We start from the raw sequence: 24,226 nt of genomic DNA, 5'->3' as shown, positions 1-24,226 counted from the left end.
AAATTAACTGGACTTTTTCATATATGCAAAAAGGGTCAGTTCTAGTTATGTATGAAGGTTTGGGTAAATTCTTATTTTATTTGAAGTAGTCTAGCCATCTCTAGCTTTAGCATGTGCCACCTTGCTTGATTTTTTTTTTTTGTTCTGAGACATTTCTACCACAATTATTAGTTCTTTGTTTTTCATTTTGCAAACAATCTCTTATCTCCTGCTTCGTTTTTAAGTTAGCAAAAAACAAATGCAGTAAAAGTTTTACTGTTGAGTTGTTAATCTTTAATGAGCATTCTAGATGGTAGCATATAATGTTTGCAATTGAAAAAAATTAGGCTTCCAATTATAAGATGAAAAATAAATAATATCCATTGAATAGACTTTGGTAGTCTGTACATGTGTGTCTGTGTGTATGCAACTTACATAATTATATATTATAATGTGTGTATAAATACATATGTTCTTAAGTTCTATTGTCAGTATAATATTCTTTTAAGTTTGTACCAAGACTGAAGTAAAAAATTGGAAGCAGTTCTGACCCCCCTTCCTCCCCCCCGCTTTCCTGTTGGTAATAGCTCACCTTACCTGATCACTCTTGTTACAGTGTGTATGGTAACACCCATTGTTTCATGTTCTCTGTGTATATAAAATCTCCCCACCGTATAATCCACTGCATGCATCCGATGAAGTGAGCTGTAGCTCACGAAAGCTTATGCTCAAATAAATTTGCCACAAGTTCTCATTTTCTTTTTGCGAATACAGAGTAACAAGGCTGCTACTCTGAAACCTTTAAAAAATCTGTTTTTCTCTTTTCTTATCAATAATGTCTATTTGTAATGCAGAAATCATATAAATACAGCACAGTTAACTAGGAAAAGGAGCTTAGTGTTCTCAGTTCAGTCCAAGTTGGACAACACATAATTTGGCATAATTTGGTGGCTGAGCTTTAAAACAAGTACAAGACTGAGTAAACATAGGAGGCTTTATTATTTTTAGTGAGCTGAAGTATATGGATAGAATGGATGAGAAATCCTGGTCCTGTGCCCCACCTGCTTTCAATCGCTATGCTTTCATAAGCACTGCATTTACACTGCAAATGTCTCACGCAGAGATGCTATTGCTTCATATTATATATAGAAGGAATACTGAATGGCATTGCCTTTTCACCTCCTGTATCATGTAGACAAAAACGTAGTTCAGTTTTCATAAGAGCATAGTGAAAACATTTAGTAAAGAACATTATTAAATTAAAAAGATGAAGCCACTTCTTAAGAAAACTAATGCTGAAATATTTCCCATTTGATCTCCAGCTAATTTTTCTCTGACATTTCTGTGGTAACATTCTCCATACTGAACAAGGTCTATGTTAAATTATTAAAGGGGAAATTTTCTTTTCTTTGTCTAATCTTAATAAATGAGTGGTGAAATGTTGGATGGCTGTCAAGGCATGGGTACGCTTAAATACACTGTGGAGGCTTTCGTGTTTTTATCTCATGAGGATTCAAGTGCTTGGAGGGTGAATTTCACCCACTGTGTTACAAACCTTCCAAAGCTCTTCCATGCGATCAAAGGGGCAATGTGTGGTGGAAGACTGGCAATGTAGGGTGATGTTTGCATCCTTTGTGTGTCTCTGAAAGGGGCTCATGACTACCCAGAATATGCTAGCAGATGGCAAGGTTCAAAGGACAAGATGTTGGGGGGCGGCGGCGCGAAGGAGTCAAAGATCCAATAAGTCTAACAGTCTGCTTAGACGTGTGACAGCATCTGATATTTCAGATTATGGGCTGGGATAAAAAAATGTGCAATTATTGCATTGCAGCCAGCTCACAGGTTGAGGAGGGGTAGTTGAGTTTCATCCCATACAGCCTTTGCTCAGGTGCTCTGCAGATTTTGGGCCCAATGTTACAAGGTGCTGGACGGCCCTGGAGAGGTGCTGAACATTCTCCACTTCAGTTGCCTTCAGGATGAGGGAAAGGTAAATTAACACAGTTTAAGTTTTAGCACAGTTATAAAGTGTCTGGTGAGAGAAGTATAAGGCCTTCTTTTGAGATAGTTTTGGCCTTTTCAGACCTGCCAGAGGAGGAACTTCAATATTAAGAGTGTTGAAAATATCTAGTAAACCAGAAGCCAATGCTAATAAACAGTCTTGGATGTGCTGGGAATGGTTTAAACCATGGTCTGGATTATTGTTGCTGCACTAAATCATAGCACTCAAAATGCCAAGCATTGCTTTGAATGATTAAGTGAGGTGGCAATCAACTCCAAACTCTGTGGCAGACGCACACACAGGTGTGGTTATAGTAAGCTCTCTCAAACATTGCTTTGGACATTGTTACAGATACAGAACAGGGTGTTATATGATATTTTCAGAATCTGGCAGTTTTTAGTTTGACGTGGATATTTATTATGTATTTTGGCAGACACGCATATCCCCTCGTCCACAGAACAATCTGTATTAATGGCTGAAGTAACACCTACTGGTGAGGCAGAGTCAATCAGCTACAGACGGCTGTTGACTCATGACATCATTTGATGCATAACCCACTGAGCTTTGTGGTCCACTCTGGAGCCAATGCCAGTTTGTGTCATGATTTGACAACTCACCAACTAACATAAATTATCCTAGCTAACAGTGTGGAAAACTTGTTTTGTGGCTGAAGTGTGGACAGATGAGAACAACCCTTTAGGGCAGATAAGATAAAGGCTTTTATTATTTTAAATGAATTAAAAATCCTTTTTATTTATAAAAGCACCTACCCATGGCTCTAGATGCCGTATCCTTATTTAAAATTCAATAGGTCAAAATGGCATAATAAAAACTTGCCAAAAACAAGTTCTTCCATCCTCTTTCCTTCTGGAAAAGCCTAGCTTATTACTTTAATTTACTGTATCTTGGTGAATTCTGTGCTGTGGCACAAAGGAAAGGCTAAAAGGTAATAAATAAATAAATGAGATACAAAAATCAAAGTCAAATTAAGACTAAACATTATTATTATGTCCAGAAATAAGCTTGGTGAGTATACGTCTCTATCTAGCACCTGTTGAAGTCAGTGAAAAAAATTCTGTTGATTTCAATGGGTATTGGATGAGGACCCAAGTAAACAAAATGGAAGCACTCCAACAATCATACAAGCATCAGCAAAGACAGAACTTTTGAGGGAAACCACAGCAACACAGATACTCTCTTAACTGGTCTCCTGCTCTGCTACTTCTTGTTGCATCTATCATTGATCCACACTCATGGTCAAGTTTGTAAAGTTTAACCATTTGTGGCAGAGAGGAAAGTTAAGACTCAGGGGCATGGAATCAGGTCTACTGTGTTTTCTTGTGTGTCTTGAGGCCACCTTTAAAGTATTTATTCCATTGCCATGAGATATGTGTTTTTGAAGTAGAACTTTGCAGTATCTATGATATTGTTTAATTATTAGTTATTATTAAATAACTAATAATAGCAATCAATTAACTACCACGAAGCAAGCAAAACCTACTTAATAAAGCACATAAGATTATTGCTATAACTCCTGTCCTCTTACACACTTATCTGTCATCATTTCTCTTATATTTAAGTTTAAACTACTGTGGTATGGGATATGCAGAAATGCTCAGTGCACTATGGGTATGTCTACATTTCAGCTGGGAGTGAGCTTCGAGCCTGGGTAGACAGACTCACAATAGAGGGGGTTGAGCTGGCAGGCTAACAATAGCTGTGTAGACATACCCTATAAGTACAAAATCTCACACAGTGTGTCCTGTCCCATGACAAAGGCTCTTGGGGACTCCCATAATAAATGCTTTGTAAATTCTTAATATTTTATAAATAACATGGGCCAAATCCTCTCCTGAGTCAAGTGGGGACAAAGCCAGTTTTGCATTCCTCTGATACCTGGGACTATTTGGGGTCAGTTTATCCTCCAGCATAATTTAGAACCTAAATGCTTCCTTCTCTCATGCCTCCTACATCAGGAGGGTTCTGAGGGAGTTCCGCAGAGCTGGCCATGTTAGCCAGCAGGAGATTCCCCCATGCTCGGGGGAATCCTCAACTCACCTGCCTTTTAGGTTAATGCTTTGGCCCGTTAGTGCCACACTGAGCAGGTGCCAGTCTCTGCACCTATTTCAAATGGACTTCAATATTTTTGCCTCTCTGATTGGGTGGGGAAGGGAAGGTGCTAAATAAAATAAGACTTTGAACTGATAAATACAGTTTTTGCTTCATGTTACTGCTTATTTGTGACTCCTTTGCACATTACTTCTATGTTTTATGCTTGTTGTGTGTCATTTGTATGTATATAATATCGCCAAAAATGTAATTTGCTTCTCTTTACCTTCCATCTTCACAGGCTGTTAGAATAACAATTCAATCTCGGGATTAAAAAGGCTAAAATACTGACTCTCACAACTTCACTTTATAATATTTAACATATGTGTAATGCTTTTCCTTCAATAGGAACATAAAATACTGTGTTTTACAGCAACACCACCTCTGAACTGCAACTGCTTCTGGGAAAGAGAGAGTAGCATCTAGCACATTAGAAAACAGTGGAAGGGGGATTTTATGGCTAAATACATTGGGGCTACCACCGGCTAGATTTTGATAAATCTTCATCTACAGTACTTGTATTTCATTTTTGCCGTCATGTAATCTGTCTCAATGGATCTCTAGTTACATCTTTTCTTAAACTGTCACTCTGAGAAACTCCAATGGAGCCTTTAGAGTTCTTTGTGAACTTTGATGTAAAAATCTCCTACAGTGAGACTTGAAATACCATATGTAAAACCCAAGATTCCTTTGAGAACAATTTAGAGAAATAAAAGCCTCAGTTCCCACAGAAAGCAAGTTTTAAACAAAATTATATTGTGTTCAACTTAATATGTATGTGGTGGGTATTTCTTAAAGGAACACCATCAAATTTTTTAAAGTTTAAAAAGAAAAAGAAACCAGAACATATCCTTACCTGCATTATTAATAAATTGCTTTGTGCTGTAAAATTTAAGGAATATTAAAAAATATAATTTGCCTTTCATCACTGTCTGCGCATGGTTTGCAGTTTGCATTTCATTCTGCTTGGATAATAAATCTAGACTGATTAGTTTGCATTTGTTCCTAGTCTCTGTTACATTTTCTGGTTCTTGTGCCACACTCAAAGGTAGTGTTCTAGTTTTGGGTTTTTTTATTATTTGTCATCATTGAAATTGGGGTGGGGGTTAGCACTGAAAATATTACCAGTTGTAAAGATTTTCTAAAAATCTTTATTGTTTGTAGAGCTGAGCTGTCAGGCCCCTATCCTGTAAAGATGTTCTGTTCGGGCAGAATCCTGCACCTATGCAGAGCTTAGCTAATTTCAGCAGAGTTCTGTGTAGGCAAAGGCGTCCACCTATATGGACAAACTTGCAGGACTGAGGCCTTGGCTTGTGACCTGAAAGTGTGCTCTTTGTTCTTTCAACTTTGTCAATTTTATAAAAACAAAAAACAAAAAAAGTATTTCCTAGTGTTATGTTGATATCAGAATTTTAAAAAAATAAAATTAGTTAACTGATTTTTTAAAAATACAAACCACACACTCCAACTGGACTTTTTTAAGTTTAATGGAACTACTCGTGTGCATAAATTTAGGGTAAGTGTTTGCAGTTCGCAGCATGTGTGTAAGTGTTTGCAGTATGCAGGCCTGAATTAAAATTAATATTTTTTTCTCCTTCACAGTTTGTTTTGAGACATTTTAACCACAGAGTGATTTGGCATCTTCCTAGGCTGATGATGATTTTCAAAAATCCACTAAAAAAATTGAAAATAAATGCAGCGTTATTGAGAAATTGAAGAGCAATAGGCTCGCTGAAGCCTGAGTTTCAGTATATTTTTTAGAAATTGTTTCCAAAATTACAAGTTTTCTGTTGCCAGTTAGTTCCATTTTGCTGGTATTTGGTAAATAATCTGTACCTTTGCTTTATTAGAGAGACAAAGTGAATGAGATCATATCTTTTATTGGACCAACTTCAGTAAGAGAGAGAAACTTTTGAGCTTACATAGCGCTCTTCTTCAGGTCTGGAATATTTACTCAAAGTAGTAATAATATTTAGTCCTGCCAGCAGTGCAGGGGACTGGACTAGATGACCTCTCAAGGTCCCTTCCAATCCTATGATTCTATATCTACACTGCAGTTAGACACCTGTGGCTGGCCCGTGTCAGCTAACTGAGGCTTCTGGGGCTTGGGCGCTGTTTACTTGCAGGGTAGACGTTTAGGCTTGGGCTGAAGCCCAGGCTTTAGGACCCTGCAATAGGGTAAGGTCCCAGAGCTCACGCTACAGCCTGAAGCTGAACATCTACACTCGCAATTAAATAGCCCCTTAGCCTGAGTCTGAGTCAACTGGCAGGGCCAGCTGCAGGAGTCTAATTGCAGTGTAGACATAGCCTCAAAGTGTCACAGCTAAATACAAGATGGAACAAATTGTTTAACATCAGTAGTTAACACATATTTCCAGGGACCATATAAGGTGAAATGGCCTATTAACACCCATCCAGTCACAAGGAAGAAGGGAAGGGAGCGGGGGGTGGGGGGGAGAGGAGGAAAGCAGATGTGGTGGTGGGGTTGTTAGTGGGTTATAGATTGTTGTAATACATATTAAGTTTCTCAGACCAGAAGAAGAGCTCTGTGTAAGCTCGAAAGCTTGTCTCTCATCAACAGAAGTTGGTCCAATAAAAGTCATTACCTCACCCACCTTGTCTCTCTAATATCCTGGAACTGGCATGGCTACATACTTAATTCACATTATTGCTTACTAAGGAAATAATCCTGAACAGTTCATAATCAGCAAAAATCTAATTGTTTACTCTTGTTCTTCGCAGTGTTGTAACTTAGCCAAACGGCTTCTTTTTCATGGCAGAAAATATATTGATAATTCTAGTCAGTGCTGTTAGTGGAAAACATATATTTGAATGCAAGCTGCACTTATTACTAAAGTTACTGAAGCAACTGTGAATGTATAAGTATTTAAATTTTGTAAGCATTGAATTTGTTAGCTCAATAGGGCAATAGCCCTTCTATAATAGTTGGACTTATTTCTCACAAAATCCCACAAACCGATAAAAGTTATATTGCTCCCCTGCATGCTAACTCTACTAAGCTTTTATTGTTTCCTGTGCCTCTGAGAAAAACCATGCTGCATTTAAAAATGCTACTTTCATCATTCCCGAGACTTATGTGCAGGCCCATTGGCTTCCGCTAATTGTTGTTTTTGTCTCAGCCAGTCTTATGCAAGTGCTAATGAGCCTGATCTTGCAAAGTGCTATGCTCCCTCAACTCCTGTTAGCTGTGATGGGAGCTGAAGGTGCTTAGAACCTTGCAGGAGGAACCCAGGATCTCACAGATTTGGGAACTTCTTAGTTGGATCATCATATTTAAGTAACCTACTGCTGTTGTACTGTGAATATTGAAATTGGCAGGTCGGACACTGGCACCAAGATTTAGCTAGAAATAAGGGGTCTGATTCTCCTCTCACTTACATGAGTGAGTCAATGGTGTCAATGAAAAAGTGGTGCAAGTGAGAGGAGAATTAGGCTCTCGGTCTTTCAGTAGACTGATTTTTATGACACCGTTAATAGGGGATATAATATGATACAAAAATATAAAATGTGTTGTTATTGGTTTTGTTCTTAAAAGCATAATTCTATCACCCTTCATATTTGCAAAAATAGGATTTTAGCCAAAAATCATGGTATAAAAAAAGCAAACAAAAAAACCAAACAAACAGGCATAGTATTTGGAAAAACAATAGAAAGAGGCTTGTTTTAAAGTCTCTATAGAAGAATTCTCAGCTATTACTTTAATGTGTGCCTTTTTTTTCTTTTGCTTTTAAGCCAACACTGGAACTTATCAAAAGATTGCATTTGGAAAAAGGTCTCGGAGCATTTTTCTCATTCCTTTTAAGCTACAGTATATGTGTGAAATTCAAGATGGGAAAATATTACACAAGTATTAGTTTGCCTTTGTTATTTTTTTTAGACACATTTTCCCCCAAATCAGCCTCCCTTCCCTCAACCTTCCCACCCTTCCCAAGATTCCAAAGGAAAAATGACATCAAATGGTAAAGTCCTGTTGAATGTTATTTCCAGAAGAATCTATGGAAATTTTGAATATGATTTTAGCACTTGCACTATAATGTATCATTGTTAAACAGAACAGCATATTGAAGAGTATTCACTCCCTGAAAACTTGCTGGTAAGCAAAAGCTGATGTTTCTGTGCACATTACAAAACACTTAGGAATTTGTAACACCTCGGATTTGTTAAATGATACGTACAGAAGTAAGAGCTGGAAATCTCCTGTTAGATCATCTTGACCATCTCCCTGACATTGCAGGATTGTTCTCTCCATTATGGCACTTTGTCTATCTAACTTTTAAATGTGCCAAACTATGTGGCTTTCATCACCACCTCCTTTGGGAGACTCTACTTGTACATTAGGCAACCTAAATATGCCTTTTCTTGAATTTATTTCACTACTTCTAGTCTTACCCCTTTGCATAATACTAAATTCCTAGATCTTTCTTTGCTATTCGGTTACTTGATTTCTCCCCCTCACATATTTTAGTGTTTCCTAATAAATCAGCCACTCAGTCATTTATGGTGCTTGTTTCTGAATTTCTTCCAATTTGTCTACATCTTCTGGTACTGGATGGTACCTGTGGCAGGGGTACTCACTGGAGGTGGGGAGGCAGTGACGCTCCCTGTCATGGTGGCAGGGTAGCTGGCGCAAGCCCAGGATTCTGCAACAGCTGTCAGTCAGCACCTCCCTGTGGGAATCCCTCCCCAGGGCTGGGACCTGGGTGGGCAGGCGGGCTTTGGCAGCTATGGCTTGCAGGGGAATGGACCAATCAACTGTGGATGCAGGGGAAGGACCAATCAGGAAGTGGACCAATCGGAGCTCTTTCCGAGCTGCAGCTTGCCTGCTCTGCAAAAGCCCCAAACATTTCCTGTTGTTTGAAAAATCCACCCGGACAGAGAAAGGAAACTCAAAAAAGAGGCTATGTCCTGGAAAACCTGGACGCATGGTAACCCTATCTACAGTATGGGTACTACAGTGGCCACAGCAACGGTGCTTCAATTATGACATTGTAGCACCATAGTGTAGATACGTCCCATGTTGACAAAGTATTTTTCCATCAATGTAGGTAATCCGCCTCCCCAAGCAGTGGTAGCTAGGTCAGTGGAAGATTTCTTCCATCAATCCACCAGGGGCTAGATTGGCTTAACTATGATGCTCACACCCCGAGGGTGAAAAATTCACAACACTGAGTAAAGTAGCTAGGTCGATCTAAATTTTAAGTGTAGAGCAAGACTTAGATGGATGAAGAGGGTTGTAAGACTTTTTAACAAGGAGGCCATAAGTTTTCAGATGTCACTTCTGAAGTGCAATCAGCCTCCATGAACGGAAAATTTCTGTATGTAGAGTTGTTGTAGCCGTGTTGGTCCCAGGATATTAGAGATATGAGGTGGTGAGGAATATGCTTCTCTCACCAACAGAAGTTGGTCCAATAAGGGAAAACTGCTGTAATTCACATATCCTTAAGGGGTCTTGACTCTTCCTTCAGGCAGGCACTGGATGGCTGCTTCTACAAGGAGCATTCATTTCACTGCCATTCATATGGAAATAGTGGAAAATCTTGCCCTAAAGGTAACCAACCCCTGCAGTTTTTCCTATCTATCATAGGGATCACTTGTCTGGGAAGACAAAGCAGTTGTTCATTGTCAGATGTCCAATCTTACACCTTTTTGGTGAAGACAGTAAACCATCAGAACAACCAATAATTAACAGAAGTAAGATAGCTAATATATTATAACTTCTTCCAAGGAAAAGACAAAATTACGTATGCACTACAAATGTCTTATTCTTTGTGCCTGTCTAATCGAGGCATATGTGGTCCTCCTTATTATATCTGATAACTATTTATTAATTAGACAATAGTTTCTTATAAGGCTTATCAGCAATTCTGAATGGTATTGGATGTGAAATATCATGTGTAATGAAGTATGATGGTGATGTTTTTGTGGCCACCTTTATGTTTTTAGAATTATGTTATGCATATTGCATAAGCCCTCTGAGTGTATTTCCAACACTTAACACAGTTAAAATCCTCATTAGCTCCAGACTATCCTCACATTAAATACCAATATCAACCAACATCCAGAATAATCTCAACATTCACAAAACCAGCATGGGAAGCAAACAAAAGGCTTTTCAGTCATTCCACTGCAAACTCTTTGTAATCATTTCTGAGGCATTTGTAACTTGGAAAAAACTATTTGTTCTAGTTGAAACTGGAAATTAAATCTGGGTCGCCAGTGAAAGCTGTGGATGAAAACATTTTCTTGTTTTGCTTGTTTTCCATCAGATTTTCTCGAAAAATGTTCAGGTTTTAATTGAAAAATCAAAACCCTGAAAACTGATTTTCGTTTGTTTTGATAACTGAATTTTTTGATGACAGCCCAAATACCTTTGATGAAAATGGAAAATTTTCAACCAACATTCTTGCTTATTTGAAAAGCCACTTTTGTTGCATTTGTGCCTCAAACTAAATGTTTTTCAATGACCCAACTACTGCTTCCCTTAATCATCTAATTCATTCCATTGTTATCTTCAGATTAGATTGTTGTAAATGCACTCTAACTGGGGCAACATATGGAGTGTGCATATGCTGCAGTCTGAGGTGTGATTGCAGCATGTGTAAACATACCTAAGAGAGGTTTAATCTAGTTAGTATGGGTACCAATATCAGTGAAACTATGGCAGCATTAGCTGTAAAAGCCCACCTGGGAACCTGGGCAGTTACATGGGTGGCTGGCCCATTCTAAATCTTATGGTGCTGCAGCTATTGGTACTTGTGCTATCTACATTAAAGATGTCTACATTTGCTGCAATCAAACCTGTGATGGCAGCCTAAACATATCAATGTGGTGGTCCACTTGTTAAGCAGAGTATCTTGCTACAAGCGTATTCCACCACAGCTCCATGATCTGCACGGCCTGTCTGTGGGTTTTTAGGTGGAGTTTAAGGTCTTTTTTTTTTTTTCACCTATAAAGCCCTACATGACTTAGCACCATCCTCCATGAAACATTGCCTCTCTCCTTCAGCTATACTTCCACATTTGAGATCTGTGGAGTCACTAAAGCTAGACCCATTGTCCTTGGTATAAGGGGGCTGCTGGCAGGGGGTTTCTCCAAGAGAGGCTCCCTTTCTTTGGAATCTAATCCTTGGTACAAAAGAGCCCAGATCTGTGGACCTTTATGGCATACTTCAAGAAAGCTTCAGAAGAAACCCATGCTGCCTGAAGGCGATGCATAGGTAAAGTGAGGGATTTACTTACGTGGCTGCTGTTCATTTTGCTTTTCAATATATTGATTGTATTTTTAACCAGTTGCCTAGCGTGTTATATGTGCCTCTTACTGTTTTTATAAAGCCAGATAGAAGAAGGCCCCAATCCTCAGTTCTGGCATCTTTATATTATAATCGTAAGAAAAAACAGACCACTAAATCAACAGATCACAGTAGATAATGCCATATGGTCACAGAAAACTGCATGAGGCTACATATATCATGTATATTAAAAAAACCTGGGCACAACAAATTGATTTTTACAGACAGAATTTCAGCCTTAAACCAGAACTTAACTCCCTTTGTTTACATCAAACCCTTAACATTGTTTTAATGTAGTTTAGCATGTCATAGCTGATTTTATTCTTATCGTTTATATAATAGGGATGGAGGTGCAGGAGTACTGTGCTCAATGGCAGCTCATTAGTTCATACCTGGTATTTTGCCTAAAATGTTACTGTGCTTCTAGTTTAGGGGTGGGCAAACTTTTTGGCCCAAGGGCCACATCTGGGTATGGAAATTGTATGGTGAGCCATGACTGCTCAAGAAATTGGGGTGGGGGGGGATGAAGGCTCCGGCTGGGGGTGTGGGCTCTGGGGTGGGGCCAGAAATGAGGAGTTCAGCAGTGTAGGAAGGGGCTCCAGGCTGGAGCAGAGGCATGGGGGGGTGGGTGAGGGCTCTGGCTGGGGGTGCGGGCTCTGGGCTGGGGCTAGGTATGAGGGGTTGGAAGTGCAGGAGGGTGCTATGGGCTGGGACCAAGGGGATCGGAGGGCGGGAGGGCGATCCGGTCTGGGGCAGGGGGTTGGGGTGCAGGCTCTGTGTGACGCTTACCTCAAGCAGCTCCTGGAAGCAGCAGCATGTGCATTCTCCAGCTCCTACATGGAGGAGCGGCCAGGCGGCTCTGCGTGCTGCCCTGTCCACAGGTGCCCTTCCTACAGCTCCCAGTGGCCTCGGTTCCCTGTATGGCGCCCCCTGGCTGCCCCTACGTGTAGGAGCCGGAGGGGGGACATGCCACTGCTTCCAGGAGCTGCCCGGAGCCACGGCATGCACAGAGTGGGGCAAGCCCCTGACCCTGTTTCCTGGCTTGAGAGTCGGAGCGGGTCAAGCCCTGGACCCTACTCCCCAGCGGGAGCTCTAGGGCCAGATTAATATGTCTGAAGATCCGGATGCAGCCCCCAGGCTGTAATTTGCCCACCCCTGTTGTAGTTGCTTCAAATCAGGTCCCTAAATTTTGTTAGATGAATATAAACAATGTGCAAGGATATTAGGATGCACTCCAAACAAGCTTTTAAGAAATCTTAATATAGGCTGACGTTCACTGATTAAGGGATGAAACTCTAGTTGTAAGGTGAGTTTCCAGTGGAACATCGGTTAGTCAGGGAGAACAGAATAAGGAAACTCACGATAAATTTAATTGCTCCAGTAAAGGATCTACATTTTAAACAGATTTCAGAGTAACAGCCGTGTTAGTCTGTATTCGCAAAAAGAAAAGGAGTACTTGTGGCACCTTAGAGACTAACCAATTTATTTGAGCATGAGCTTTCATGAGCTACAGCTCACTTCATCCGATGAAGTGAGCTGTAGCTCATGCTCAAATAAATTGGTTAGTCTCTAAGGTGCCACAAGTACTCCTTTTCTTTTAAACAGAGTGTCCTCTAAATATGCTGAAAAAGATGACCACATTTCTAAATACCTGTCATCTTTTTGGTGTTTCTTGTGTATGTACTTGGTGGGAATGTTTTTCCATTACGAGGACAATCTCTATTTTGTTATGCCACAATTCCAGAAGAAGTCATGTTTTCCCAACAATGTACAATACAAAGTCTTATTGCTAACAAAAAAGAAATGAATTTGTCATTCTGTTTAAAATGTAGATCCTTTACTGGAGCACTGAGTAAGCAGTTCAGCAATCTCTGGGAAGATGGCATTTTGCCATAAGATGAATCTCTCTAATTTGGGGGTTCTGCTGTGGCACAGCTGCAGTCACTGACTGTCTGGCAACTGGGCAGGCAAGTTGCAGGCCCTCATTGCTCACACCATTCAAGGTGAAGTGGGCAGTTAACACTTTGTAGGACAAAGCTTGACTTATTACAAAGTTATGAAACACCTTCCTCAAAACAGTCACTCCATATCTGACCAGTCAGTCTTCATCCTCAAAGGAAACCTTCACAACTGCTTCAAAAGATGAGCCTGGGAGCTTACCTTCATAACTACTAAAATCATGGACTCAGTAAAGACACTGGATTTATGGCTCATTATAAAAATCTGTAACCCCTTAACCCTCCTTTGTCCTACAACTGCAAAGGTATTAACTGGCCATTTCACCTTGAATGTTCTCTTGCAACATGTGTTAACTCCTTATGCTAAACAATATATTCTATCTTGTGTTTAAAGCTGTGACACTCTGAGAACCTTTCCCAGACCAGAAGAAGAGCTCTGTGTAAGCTCAAAAGCTTGTCTGTCACCAACAGAAGTTGGTCCAATAAAATATATTACCTCACCCACCTTGTCGTTCTCATATTCTGGGATCAACACATAGATACAACAACACTACAAATATCAAATAGTCATGACTATCAGCTGCAGCTACCATAGTAGTTGCATTCAAATCAGTGACCAAGAGATGAAAAACACTGTATCCTGTTATCCATATTATGGTCTATCCAGTCCCCTAAGACAGACAGAAAGGTGATGAATGAAGACCTTGCTCTCATTGCCACCACTTCCCAGACCAAAAGTAAAACAAACACTTTGAATTATACAGTTCTTTTGTGAATATGGCAGTCTTGTCTTCCCACTCCTTCATCGAGTACCATGTCCCTTTCAAATGCAAAAGCCCTCATCACACTATGATGAAATCATATATCTATAAATTAATATTATAATCAACCAATGACTCAAAGAGGGTGTTGTTCACTCTTAATCAGTTCTTCCAATAATATGGTATTGAACACAGATCTGAGTCCTATTTCTATAGACGTTTCCCTTAAAGAAGTAAAGGAAACAATTGGTAAATAGTGTGGTCTTATCCATCACCATGAGCTATCTTCATAATGACAGTTAAAAATCATGAATTTATATCAATCCCCTAGGCACTTCAAACTACTCAGTCAGTTTTCTTGGGATTAATAAATTATTGTTACTTTCTTAGGCTTGCTGAAACACCATTTTGGCATATGTCCATGGGAGAAAGATTACGTGTTAAGGAAAGGGAAGTTAAATTTTTTGCTCACACTGTTTTATAGTGATAATGAAAATTATGAACAATAGATGGATGGAGTTCTTAGAAGGAAATTATCATGATGATTTCAAGCGTGGCTAAAAGGTGCTGGGAAAAGTCTAAGTTTTATCTTGCTAACAAAGAAGCAAAAATAACTATTATTAACTTTGGTCATTTGGTACCTTTGCCTTTTTCCCTCTTTTTACATATGTTAAGCAGTGACTTTAAAACTTTGGTTTATTTGGAGGCTATTCATGTATGGTCTAGGAATAGCAATAGATAAACTGTCCATGAAATTGTGTGTTCCCTCCCCTTTTGTGAGGGGGAAGTGGTGACTCCTTTCTAGAACCTAATCGAAAACCAAAATAGCTTTTTGTTCTCCTGTTATAACTGTCCTGCCTCTGAGTCACCATACGAAACAGAGGTTGGGAAGTATTGAATACTGTAGATTAAGCACTTCCAAACCAGCTTTTGGCTAAGTTTTATGCATGCTATGAGCAAACTAATGTGCACAAGTATCCAGGATACTCAGCCAGTAATTCATGAGAGTCCAAAATATTCTGCTTGGAATGAATCATAACAGCGTAGATGATAGGGTTGGAAAAGGCCCCTCAGGTCCTCCAATCCGACTCCTCTGCGTCTTCTATGATAATTCCACTAGAATTTCATCTAATGAATCTTTGAAAACCCCTAATGTAGGTGACTCAGCTACCTCACTAGTCAGTTTATTCCATTGCCTAATTGTCATGACTCTTACATGTTGTCTCATGTCTAACCTGAATGTTTCAGTCTTAACTTTTACACCATTATGCCTTGTTTGACCAATTCATGACTGCAGAACACAGTCCTTTCCTCTCCCTTCTGCAATATCACTCAAGTATTTGTAATTGGTTTAAAAGGCTTTTTTCCCACTAGTCATATAAATAATTCTATCAAGTATCTTTCAGATGTCTTGTAGCACTTTTCGAGTGACAAGGTGAGTAAGGTAATAACTTGTGAGTTAATATCTTTTATTGGACCTCACCCACGTAGTCTCTCCAATATGCTGGGACCGACACGGCTTCAACAATGCTGTATTCTAGCACTTTTCTCATTTTATTTGCCCTTCTTTGAATTTTCTCTCGCATTTCAGTCTTTTTATAATGAGGGGCTGAAAACTGCACTCCATATTCGAAGCATAGATTTATTGTTATTACAAACGATATTTCTGTAGTTGATGACGACCTTTAAAAACATTTCAGTTGACGGTGAATTAACATAACTGCGGTATTCTGAATACTTGCTTGTATATGAAATATCTAGAGAACAGTGTGAACATTGTGGGGACATTTTCTAGTTGTCAAATGCAAAAAATGGTTTTCAGGACGGTCACTGAGCGGCTGTGGATGGCATCTCTTACATACTATTATGTTCAGTTTTTGATAATTGGAACTCCCAGCGTACTCCTTTAAGGTGAAAATCATATATGCTCCGATTTAAATCACTCCCATGCTTAAGCCCTATTTTGAGGATTTAGAGCTGGCACAGCATAGGGGTGAATTTCATCATTACTATTTTCTAAGTAAGGGTTTCCCAGTTCGTAGCTGTGTAGATTGTTAATCTTTGTATGTGAGTTAATGTAAATTTATCCATGACCATGTTTGCAGACTGTTTTTGTGGGAGATTGGTGGTCCATGGATGCTTTCATGGTAGTCTGCGGAATGAAACATTTTGAGAACCATGCAGTGGGGTGACTTGGAGGGTGGAAAAAGACTTCATCGAGCGGGGTGGGGGGGAACTCTTTCTAAATGATCTGGAGAATCACTGATCTGTAGTATTTTAAATCTTACAACATATATATTTGTGTTTCTGCATAAGCTTGCCAGAGCATGCTGATGATTAACCTCCCTGATATTAATTATCCATTGTATCATTATTTATCATATGCCGATTTAATCAATGACATGTTACATGGTTCTTCAGGTTAATTAATACTGCACATAGAAAAGTATAGGTCATAGCTTGCAAGACTACTTCATTGTTGAAGGACAAATCTTAATACACCATTCCATGAGATGGTTGCACAATTTAATACCAGACATAATTTACACCTCATACATAAATGCACCTCACCCATAATTTATTTATTCCATGATACTTTTAGTCATACAGCATCTAAGTTCTCTAAATTTTTATTTGGTGCTGTGTCAAAAGGGTATGTGAAATCAAGATAAATTATGCCCACTGAATTTCCTTTGTTCTGCGTACCTATAATTATATCAGAAAAGGCTAGCACCTTTGTCTGAGATAATCTCCTATATATTTCCGGAATTTACATTGTTTATCATTAACACTATAATTTATCATGGCCATTTTTAGAAATAACAACATGAAGAAAACAATGTCATGAAAATATAGTTATTGAGACTCTTGGGTGTTACTTTATATCCCAAATAACGATTAATTTTCCATTTTTTGCACAGAATCAGTGCACAGAATCAGTCAAGACACAAAGAAAAAGATATATTAAGTCATTCAGTCCATCTCCCTGCCAGTAGACCTGTGCCCTACAGTCAGACATTTTCTGGCCTGCATCTTCAAAAGTATCTAATGATTTTGCAGGACTCAAATTCTGGGTGCTGAAATAGAGACCTCTTAAATGATTTTTCAGAGGATGGGTGCTCAGAACTTTCTGAAACATCAGACACTTTTAAGGTGTCTCAAGTTGGGCACCCACAATTCCTAGTCACATTTGAAAATGTAGGCATTTATGGTTTCTATCCAGTCTAATTGAAAATGTCCAAATGATGAGTCTTTTCCCTTGAGGAACTATTCTGAAGACTACAATATCTCACTGTGAGGAAGTTTTTTCTGATATTTAGCTAAACGTTCTCTGTCTTCATTGCACGCCACTTCTACTACTTATACCCTCCCGTCCCAAAATAAATAATTACTCTCTCCGTGCTGTTTATGTCCTTCAGATATAGCCTATCAAGTTCATATCCACCCTTTTGTTGTTTCTGAGCTAATCTACTAGATGCATAATTAGCTTCTGTAAGATTGTTCCGAAGCAGTGTTTTCAGTCACCAAGTCATATATTTGTTGTTCTTTGAGGGCCTGAGCTAAAGCCCACTGAAGTCCCTGGAGTCTTTCCATTGATTTCAATGGACTTTGGATCAGGCCAATTTCTGGATATCTTTCTGAAGCTGAACACAATATTTCAAATGTGATCACAGCACAGCCATCCATAAATGGTCTGTTAACTCCAGCTCCTTTGCAGTTCTAAATTGCAATAGGCTTTTTTTGGCCTACTATCACGTTGCAAACTTTTGTTTAGTTTTCTGTAATCTGTTACCTCAAGGTCTCTTTCAGCTGCTGCGTCCCTATCTCCCAGAAGCATGTGTGTTTCAGATTGTTTATTCCTCAAATGTATTTCAATATAAATCTGACTTTTTTTTTCTGTCCCTCTTGTTAATCTCTCTAGGCTTCATTGCAGTGTTTCTTTCTCCTCTCCAGTATCTGCAGCTCATCTCAGTTTTTGATAATCTGCACATATAATTAACATGCTGCTCACTTCCTCTTCTAAATCATTAACGAAGGCATTACCTGGGACAGGGCCTACTGCTGATCCCTGTGGGTCCCCAGCATAACAGTTTTGAACCAAGGAGCTACCAGGCCAGAGATGAGCTTTGTAAACCCAGATCAGCTCTCAACATGGAATTTTTAATTGTCCTCTTAAACAATAGGCAATTTGGTGAGGGGAAACCTCATAGCTCCTTGGGGAATTAAAGCTCTTGCTAAGAAGCCACAGCTTTGGTCTTTTGTGTCACCAGGGTCTTATCCCCGAGCTCTTGCTCCCTGTTTGCCTTTCAGGCATTTTGAGGTTTCAGTCTCAAGGCTCTGAGTCTCAGTAAGGTTCATTCAACTTCTTGCCCTCACACCCAGCCATTCATTGACATGTCAAAATCCCCAAGTACCAAAAGACATAGCCAACCTAAAAAAATGAAAATCTGAGGGCTTGTCTACACACAGAGTTACACCAATTAAATAAAAGGTGTGTAATTTTAAACCAGTTTATTTAAACAGGTGAAAAAGGTTGTGTGGACATGGTTATGGAGGCCGTGTGTCTGAGTGGACAAAGCAATGCCTGGGGTATGTTCCTGACTCTGCCTCTGGCCTCCTGGGAAAATCATTTAACTTTCTGTGCCTCAGTTTCCCTATCCATTGCAGGGGGTTAGTGATACTGACCTCCTTTGTAAAGTGCTTTGAGATCTATGGTTGAAAGATGCTATATAAGAGCTAGGCATTATTATGATTATTTATTTCTTTTATTTTGGCTTGAACCAGGTTTAGTTTGGTTTTAAGTTAGAACACAATAAGCTACTTTGAAGCTGAAATAAGAGTAAACCCACACAGGTTTGCTCTGGTTTCACTAAACCAGTTTAATTAAACCATGCAAGTTTGTGTTTAGACAGGCTTTAATTTGATTATTCACTGTTCTCTTTTTCCACATTTACTTCAGTCTGGAAATTTTTGACCACTTACTCCCAGATTTCTGCTTTCCTTCAGGTTTGCTATGGTGTGAATTTAGATCAAATTCAAATTTGACACACCTCCTGTTGTACTGTTGACATTTTAAAACAAAAGCATCAACAATACATTAAACTTCTCCAAGACCAGTAGTTTGCTATGTCAGTCTCTCTAAAGTGTCAGCCTTGAATATACATATAGCCATTTAAAAAGATGCATTCTATTAATAAACGAAGTGCCTGATTCTCCACTGCTTTGCAGCTTGTGTAGGCATTTATAGCTGGGCAAATTGTGGGTAAAATGCTACCAATTGTAGCATTTTATATTTACTTGACATGTGTGTCCTGTGTCATTGTTTCCTGTGGACAAAGTGGTATGTGATCATGTAAGTTTAAGACTGTATCATAATGCATATGCACACAGGGCTGAATTAATTTGCACAGGCAATCTTAATTCTGGTATTTCCTAACTTTTGAGTGCTTGATTTTTCAACTTTAACATTCTTTTAGCATAGAGTTTTTTGTATGCAGTAAATTATTTCCTCTAGTATAACCAAGACTTTTTCAAACTGTGGTGGAATCAACAATGTATTGCGTATGCTTGCCAACTATAATCCAATTTTTAAGTATCCTCATCTATCTTTCTCTCCTTTAGATTTTCCGCAGGGTGCACTAGAGGAAGCAGAAAAGCCATGAAAATCTGAAGAGGATCCTCAGGAGGATTTTTCTGTCTGATGTCAAAAGCATTTACAATGCAGCTGTACCAATCCATGTTACTCTATTCTGAATGGAGCCTTCAGAAGGAGAAGGTCCCACTAATTGTACAAAAAAGTTTATTCCCATCAAAGTGATTAGATTTTCTTGCCAACTGTAAGGCTTAGCATCCATTCTGTGGATAAAGCCTAACCACTTATCCCTAACCACAAACTGTTATAGCAAATGTTTGTTAATCTGCAATATCAGCCCGTAATAAAGATCCTGTTGACTGATCAAAGACTATTTTACACACAGTTAAAAGCAACCTTTGTTTCATGGTATGTTTTATCTGATTTTTTAGATATTCTGTACTCCCTGTCCCTTTGCGGTCACGTTACCATTTTCTCATAATGTCACAGTTTGGACAAAAAATAGCTATCTCCTTCCCACCTCTGCAAACCAATCACAATTTCCACACAGGTGAATTCACCACAAGAAGAAAGGCAGATAATCCACCAAGGCTTCTCTAACCCCCTCCTCCCTGATTTATACTGCTGCTCTCAAGAGATACAGTGTAAAATATGGTTATGTCAAGGGCAAAATGTCTCCTTCCCTTTTCCTGTTACAGAACACTAACACATGGATCTTCTTACTGTGCTTTTTACTGACACATTAAGTATGCTGAGACCCGTTATTCTTATGAATCAGTCTGTTCTGGTTAGGGACAAGATTTTCATGTGTGACTAGTGATTATGAGTGAACCCAATCTGAGAGACTTCAAAGGGGGTCTGATTTTCAGAAAGTTTGACCCCTTTGAAAATCAAGTCCTGTTAAGGTGTCTAGAAATGGGAAACCCTAAAATAGAGGCACCCAAAATCGCCTTTGAAAATCTTGGCCTAGATTTTTGAAATGTCAGGCGCATAAATGAATTACTGAGAGTAACATGGATACAGTGTCAATGTAAAGATGTATGGAAGGGTCTGAAAATAACTGAGACCTGGCTCCAAGTGTAGAAGATATGCAGCCAACATCTGCTTCCTTTTGGTTTGGCCTCACGGTGGATCGTACAAAAGTACAATTTCCAGCCTGATTGGCAGCATATATGAAATGAATTGTTGATCTCAGCTTATTTCCTAGTGGACAAGTGTACACATTGCAAAAGCTGTCATCAAACTTGGCACCTGTGTTGTTTAGGCTATGTCTGCACTATCACTGTTGTTGGCAAAACTTTTGTTGGTCAGGGTGTGTTTTTTCAACCCCCTGACTGACATAAGTTTCACTGACAAAAGGGCTGGTGTGGACAGCATCTCCTGTTGGTGGGAGAGCATCTCCTGTTGGTGTAGCTAGCGCCACTCGCTGGGGGTGGTTTAATTATGCTGGCTGGAGAGCTCTTTCCAGCCAGCATAGAGCAGCTACACAGGAGACCTTACAGCAGCACAGCTGTGCCACTGTAAAGTCCATAGTGTAGCCAAAGCCTAAGTCAGCATAGAGATTCACTGTTCTAACTTCTCACCCATACAAGAGATTCCCCCAGCTCAGTTGTGAAATCTGCTGGCAGGGGTTGACAATTGCAAATTTATATTACTACTATCTGCCCCGTATCTGTGGCTAAAGAGGGAAGTTTATTCTCCAGGACTTCCAGTCCAGTAACTTTCATCAGCACAAAATCTACTTTCAATCCCCTTCCCTCTCCCCCTCTCCAAAAATCATTTCCTCCTTCCTGTACCAATTGTGCATTTCCCGTTAGCCTCCCATGCAATTCCATGGTGCTGCTCCATCAGGAGTATCAATAATGTTTATATCACTGCAATTGTACAGGGTTGTCTTTTTTAGTCGACTTTTTAAATGGAGCCAAGCAGCCGGGGAGCAGGTGGCCCTGGAGCTGGAGTGAAGCTGCAGGGCTTCCATCCAGATGGCCCTGTACCCTGGCAGCTGTCAGAGAGCTGCAACTCATGGGGGCCAAAAACCTCCCTGGGGGAGAAACTCCACCTCTCTGGCTTGGAAAGATTCCCCCTCCAGGAGTGTTCTTCCCTCTCTGTCCCTCCCACATGTTTTTCCCCAGGAGAGCAGTATGTGACCCATTGTAAAGAGACTCCACTGCTCTGCTAAAATTGCCCAATAAAATAATCTCCTGTAGTCTCCATACACACCTCTGTGACCGAAGAAAATCCATGGGGAACTGATCAATTACTTTAGCTATTAGGCTTAAACTTTAACCACAGATTTCAAATCTTCTTCTGTGCTCTCAGTGGCTGCTAGGTAACCTAGAGAAATCAACTGCAATTACTATTAAAAATCCCTTCACTGTACCGTAGAAGTGCCATTACACTGTAGAATCCTGAACCAAAGAATCCTGTACTATTATATACATATATACCATATGTGGGAAAGAAAACCATAGGGCTTTAGTGGGATATATTACAAGGTAATAATTATCATTATTAGATCTGATTCAGTCACCCAAAACTGCCATTGACTTCATTGGGAGTTTGGGGTAAGTAGTGAGTAGAGGTTCGGGTGAGGTATGGGAAATGCTTCTTTTTAAATTGCATTTATTTGACATCAGTGAAACATGTTTGTGTTGGTGTTGCTCCTGTTTGCCTATTTTACTCCTCGCTGTGGGAGGAGAAGGTTCTATAGAGAATCAACCCATAACACTGTTGAAGGGGGAAAATCATATTGGTTATAAAAGAAAGAAAGAGAAAATTGTGCATAGTAGTATTTTATGGTCTCTTTATAATATGTTAAATTATGCCATTCAATAGTATCATCAGGATTTAAAGCAGGGATATTTGCACTGGGTACAAAAACCATTTGTTTTTCCCATGGCCAAATGATCCAGGTAATTCAGAGGAAATAAGTCACTGCAATTTAGTGGTTTAAAGAACAGTGCAACAGGAAATAGTAGGAAGAAGCTCTCAGTAGTGCTCAGACTTTCTATGAATTTTTTTCTTTTAAATCTGATCTTTGTGGCTGGGGGAAAAATCGAGGCGAAATTACAAGATACTTTTTTAAAGAAAAAGTTATCCAAGCCAAAAATACGAAGGAAGCACTACTAATTTCAGGGGACCAAATGTTCAGTTCTCAACATCAATGTTTCTGAGGCAAGGAAAGATCTTACTGGCCATGTCATTCTATAATGCACAGAACTTGGCACCCATACCCTGTCAGGTCTCTTGCTAATAAGTAGACCACATTATTTCAAAATGAGGTTGGGATGTAAATACAATTTTCTTATGTAGAATCCTAGTTATTTATACTATAAAATGAATACTCCTATACAACTTCTTATTTTCATTCAACCAAACTTTAATATGCAGAGTATCTATGCTTCATCAAGTTATTTGAAGAGAATGTTATATTTTGTGTGGTTGTTAGAGCAAAACAAAGTTTAAGCAATCATTTTGTTAAAATCAATTTTAGACAAATCTAAATGCTGAATTAGTGAGTGCATTGTGACATTTCAATACCATCCTATCAGCGGTACCAACTATTTTTATTGTTAATAGCTACGGCACTTTTTTTTTTGCCCTTGCATTTTTAGAACAACACACTAATAGGATTATTCATCTAATGACCAAAATCCAGTTGAGTTTCTGAAAACTTGGGCTCAGTTTATCTTTTGGGGTTTGAATACAATCCTGAATTCAAACCAACAGACCCTTGTGGTTTGCCTGTTCCCGCATTGATTCTTCTGTCCAAATAGTATTCAGCTAAGACAAAGATTAACAAAATTTCTATTTTTCAAGGAACTGAATTTCACTTTAATAATAGTATGTGTTTTCTTCTCTTCAACATTTACTATACAGACTGTATTAGTGGTTTATCTGAATGTTCTTATACTTGTTCTTGTACTACATATGAAAAGTAATTTACTGTCATGAACTAAGGAATGCTGAGCAGAGATTGTAATTTCCATGTGAAATCCTTTCAGTAGAAAAAAAAATTACAGTCTATGCATCATGCTTAATAAATATCTTTCCTTATCAAAATATCCTGTTTACAAAGTCTATATTTTTAAGAAAACAAGCTGCAAAGGTATTCGCACAAAATATTTGACACAGTTCTGTTCCAAACTTCTGTTATGGCTTTGTTTGAAATTAGTCTTGAGTTTGCTGTTGCTTTGTTTACAAGTACTTTTTGACACAAAACTTTCTGTACACTGGCTAACCTGTAACACAGCATCCTTCCAATATTTACACATTGTTTTCACATGCATGCTATAGTGGACTTAATGCCTTTGCAACCCTAGAGATCCTTAATTTTGCAAAGTGTGGATCATGTTTATTCATATGAATCATGATGTGACAAGTTCACTGAGTGCCCTCAATTCCTGTTAGAAGCTGTGAAAGATTTGGGGTCGTCGGCATCTCACAGAAGGCAGGATTGGCCCTATGATTAGCAAATGTGATCCAGAGCTTCCCTGTCTTCAGATACATCAGTTTTAT

At 39.1% G+C, this 24,226-nt stretch overlaps 1 protein-coding gene across 1 annotated transcript in view; it reads left to right on the top strand.

Moving 5' to 3' along the window:
• Nucleotides 1-23,770, top strand: part of BBS9 (Bardet-Biedl syndrome 9) — a 455,972-nt gene extending 432,202 nt beyond the window's left edge. Inside the window, exon 23 of the mRNA XM_048839046.2 lies at nucleotides 19,738-23,770. Coding sequence (XP_048695003.1) covers nucleotides 19,738-19,778 — 41 coding nt within the window. The 3' untranslated portion in view covers nucleotides 19,779-23,770. The remainder of the gene's footprint in view (nucleotides 1-19,737) is intronic.
• Nucleotides 23,771-24,226: the final 456 nt, after the last annotated feature.

The sequence above is a fragment of the Caretta caretta genome, chromosome 2 (assembly GCF_965140235.1).
Source record: "Caretta caretta isolate rCarCar2 chromosome 2, rCarCar1.hap1, whole genome shotgun sequence".
Classification (NCBI taxonomy): domain Eukaryota; kingdom Metazoa; phylum Chordata; order Testudines; family Cheloniidae; genus Caretta; species Caretta caretta.
This window is presented reverse-complemented; position numbering and strand designations above follow the sequence as displayed.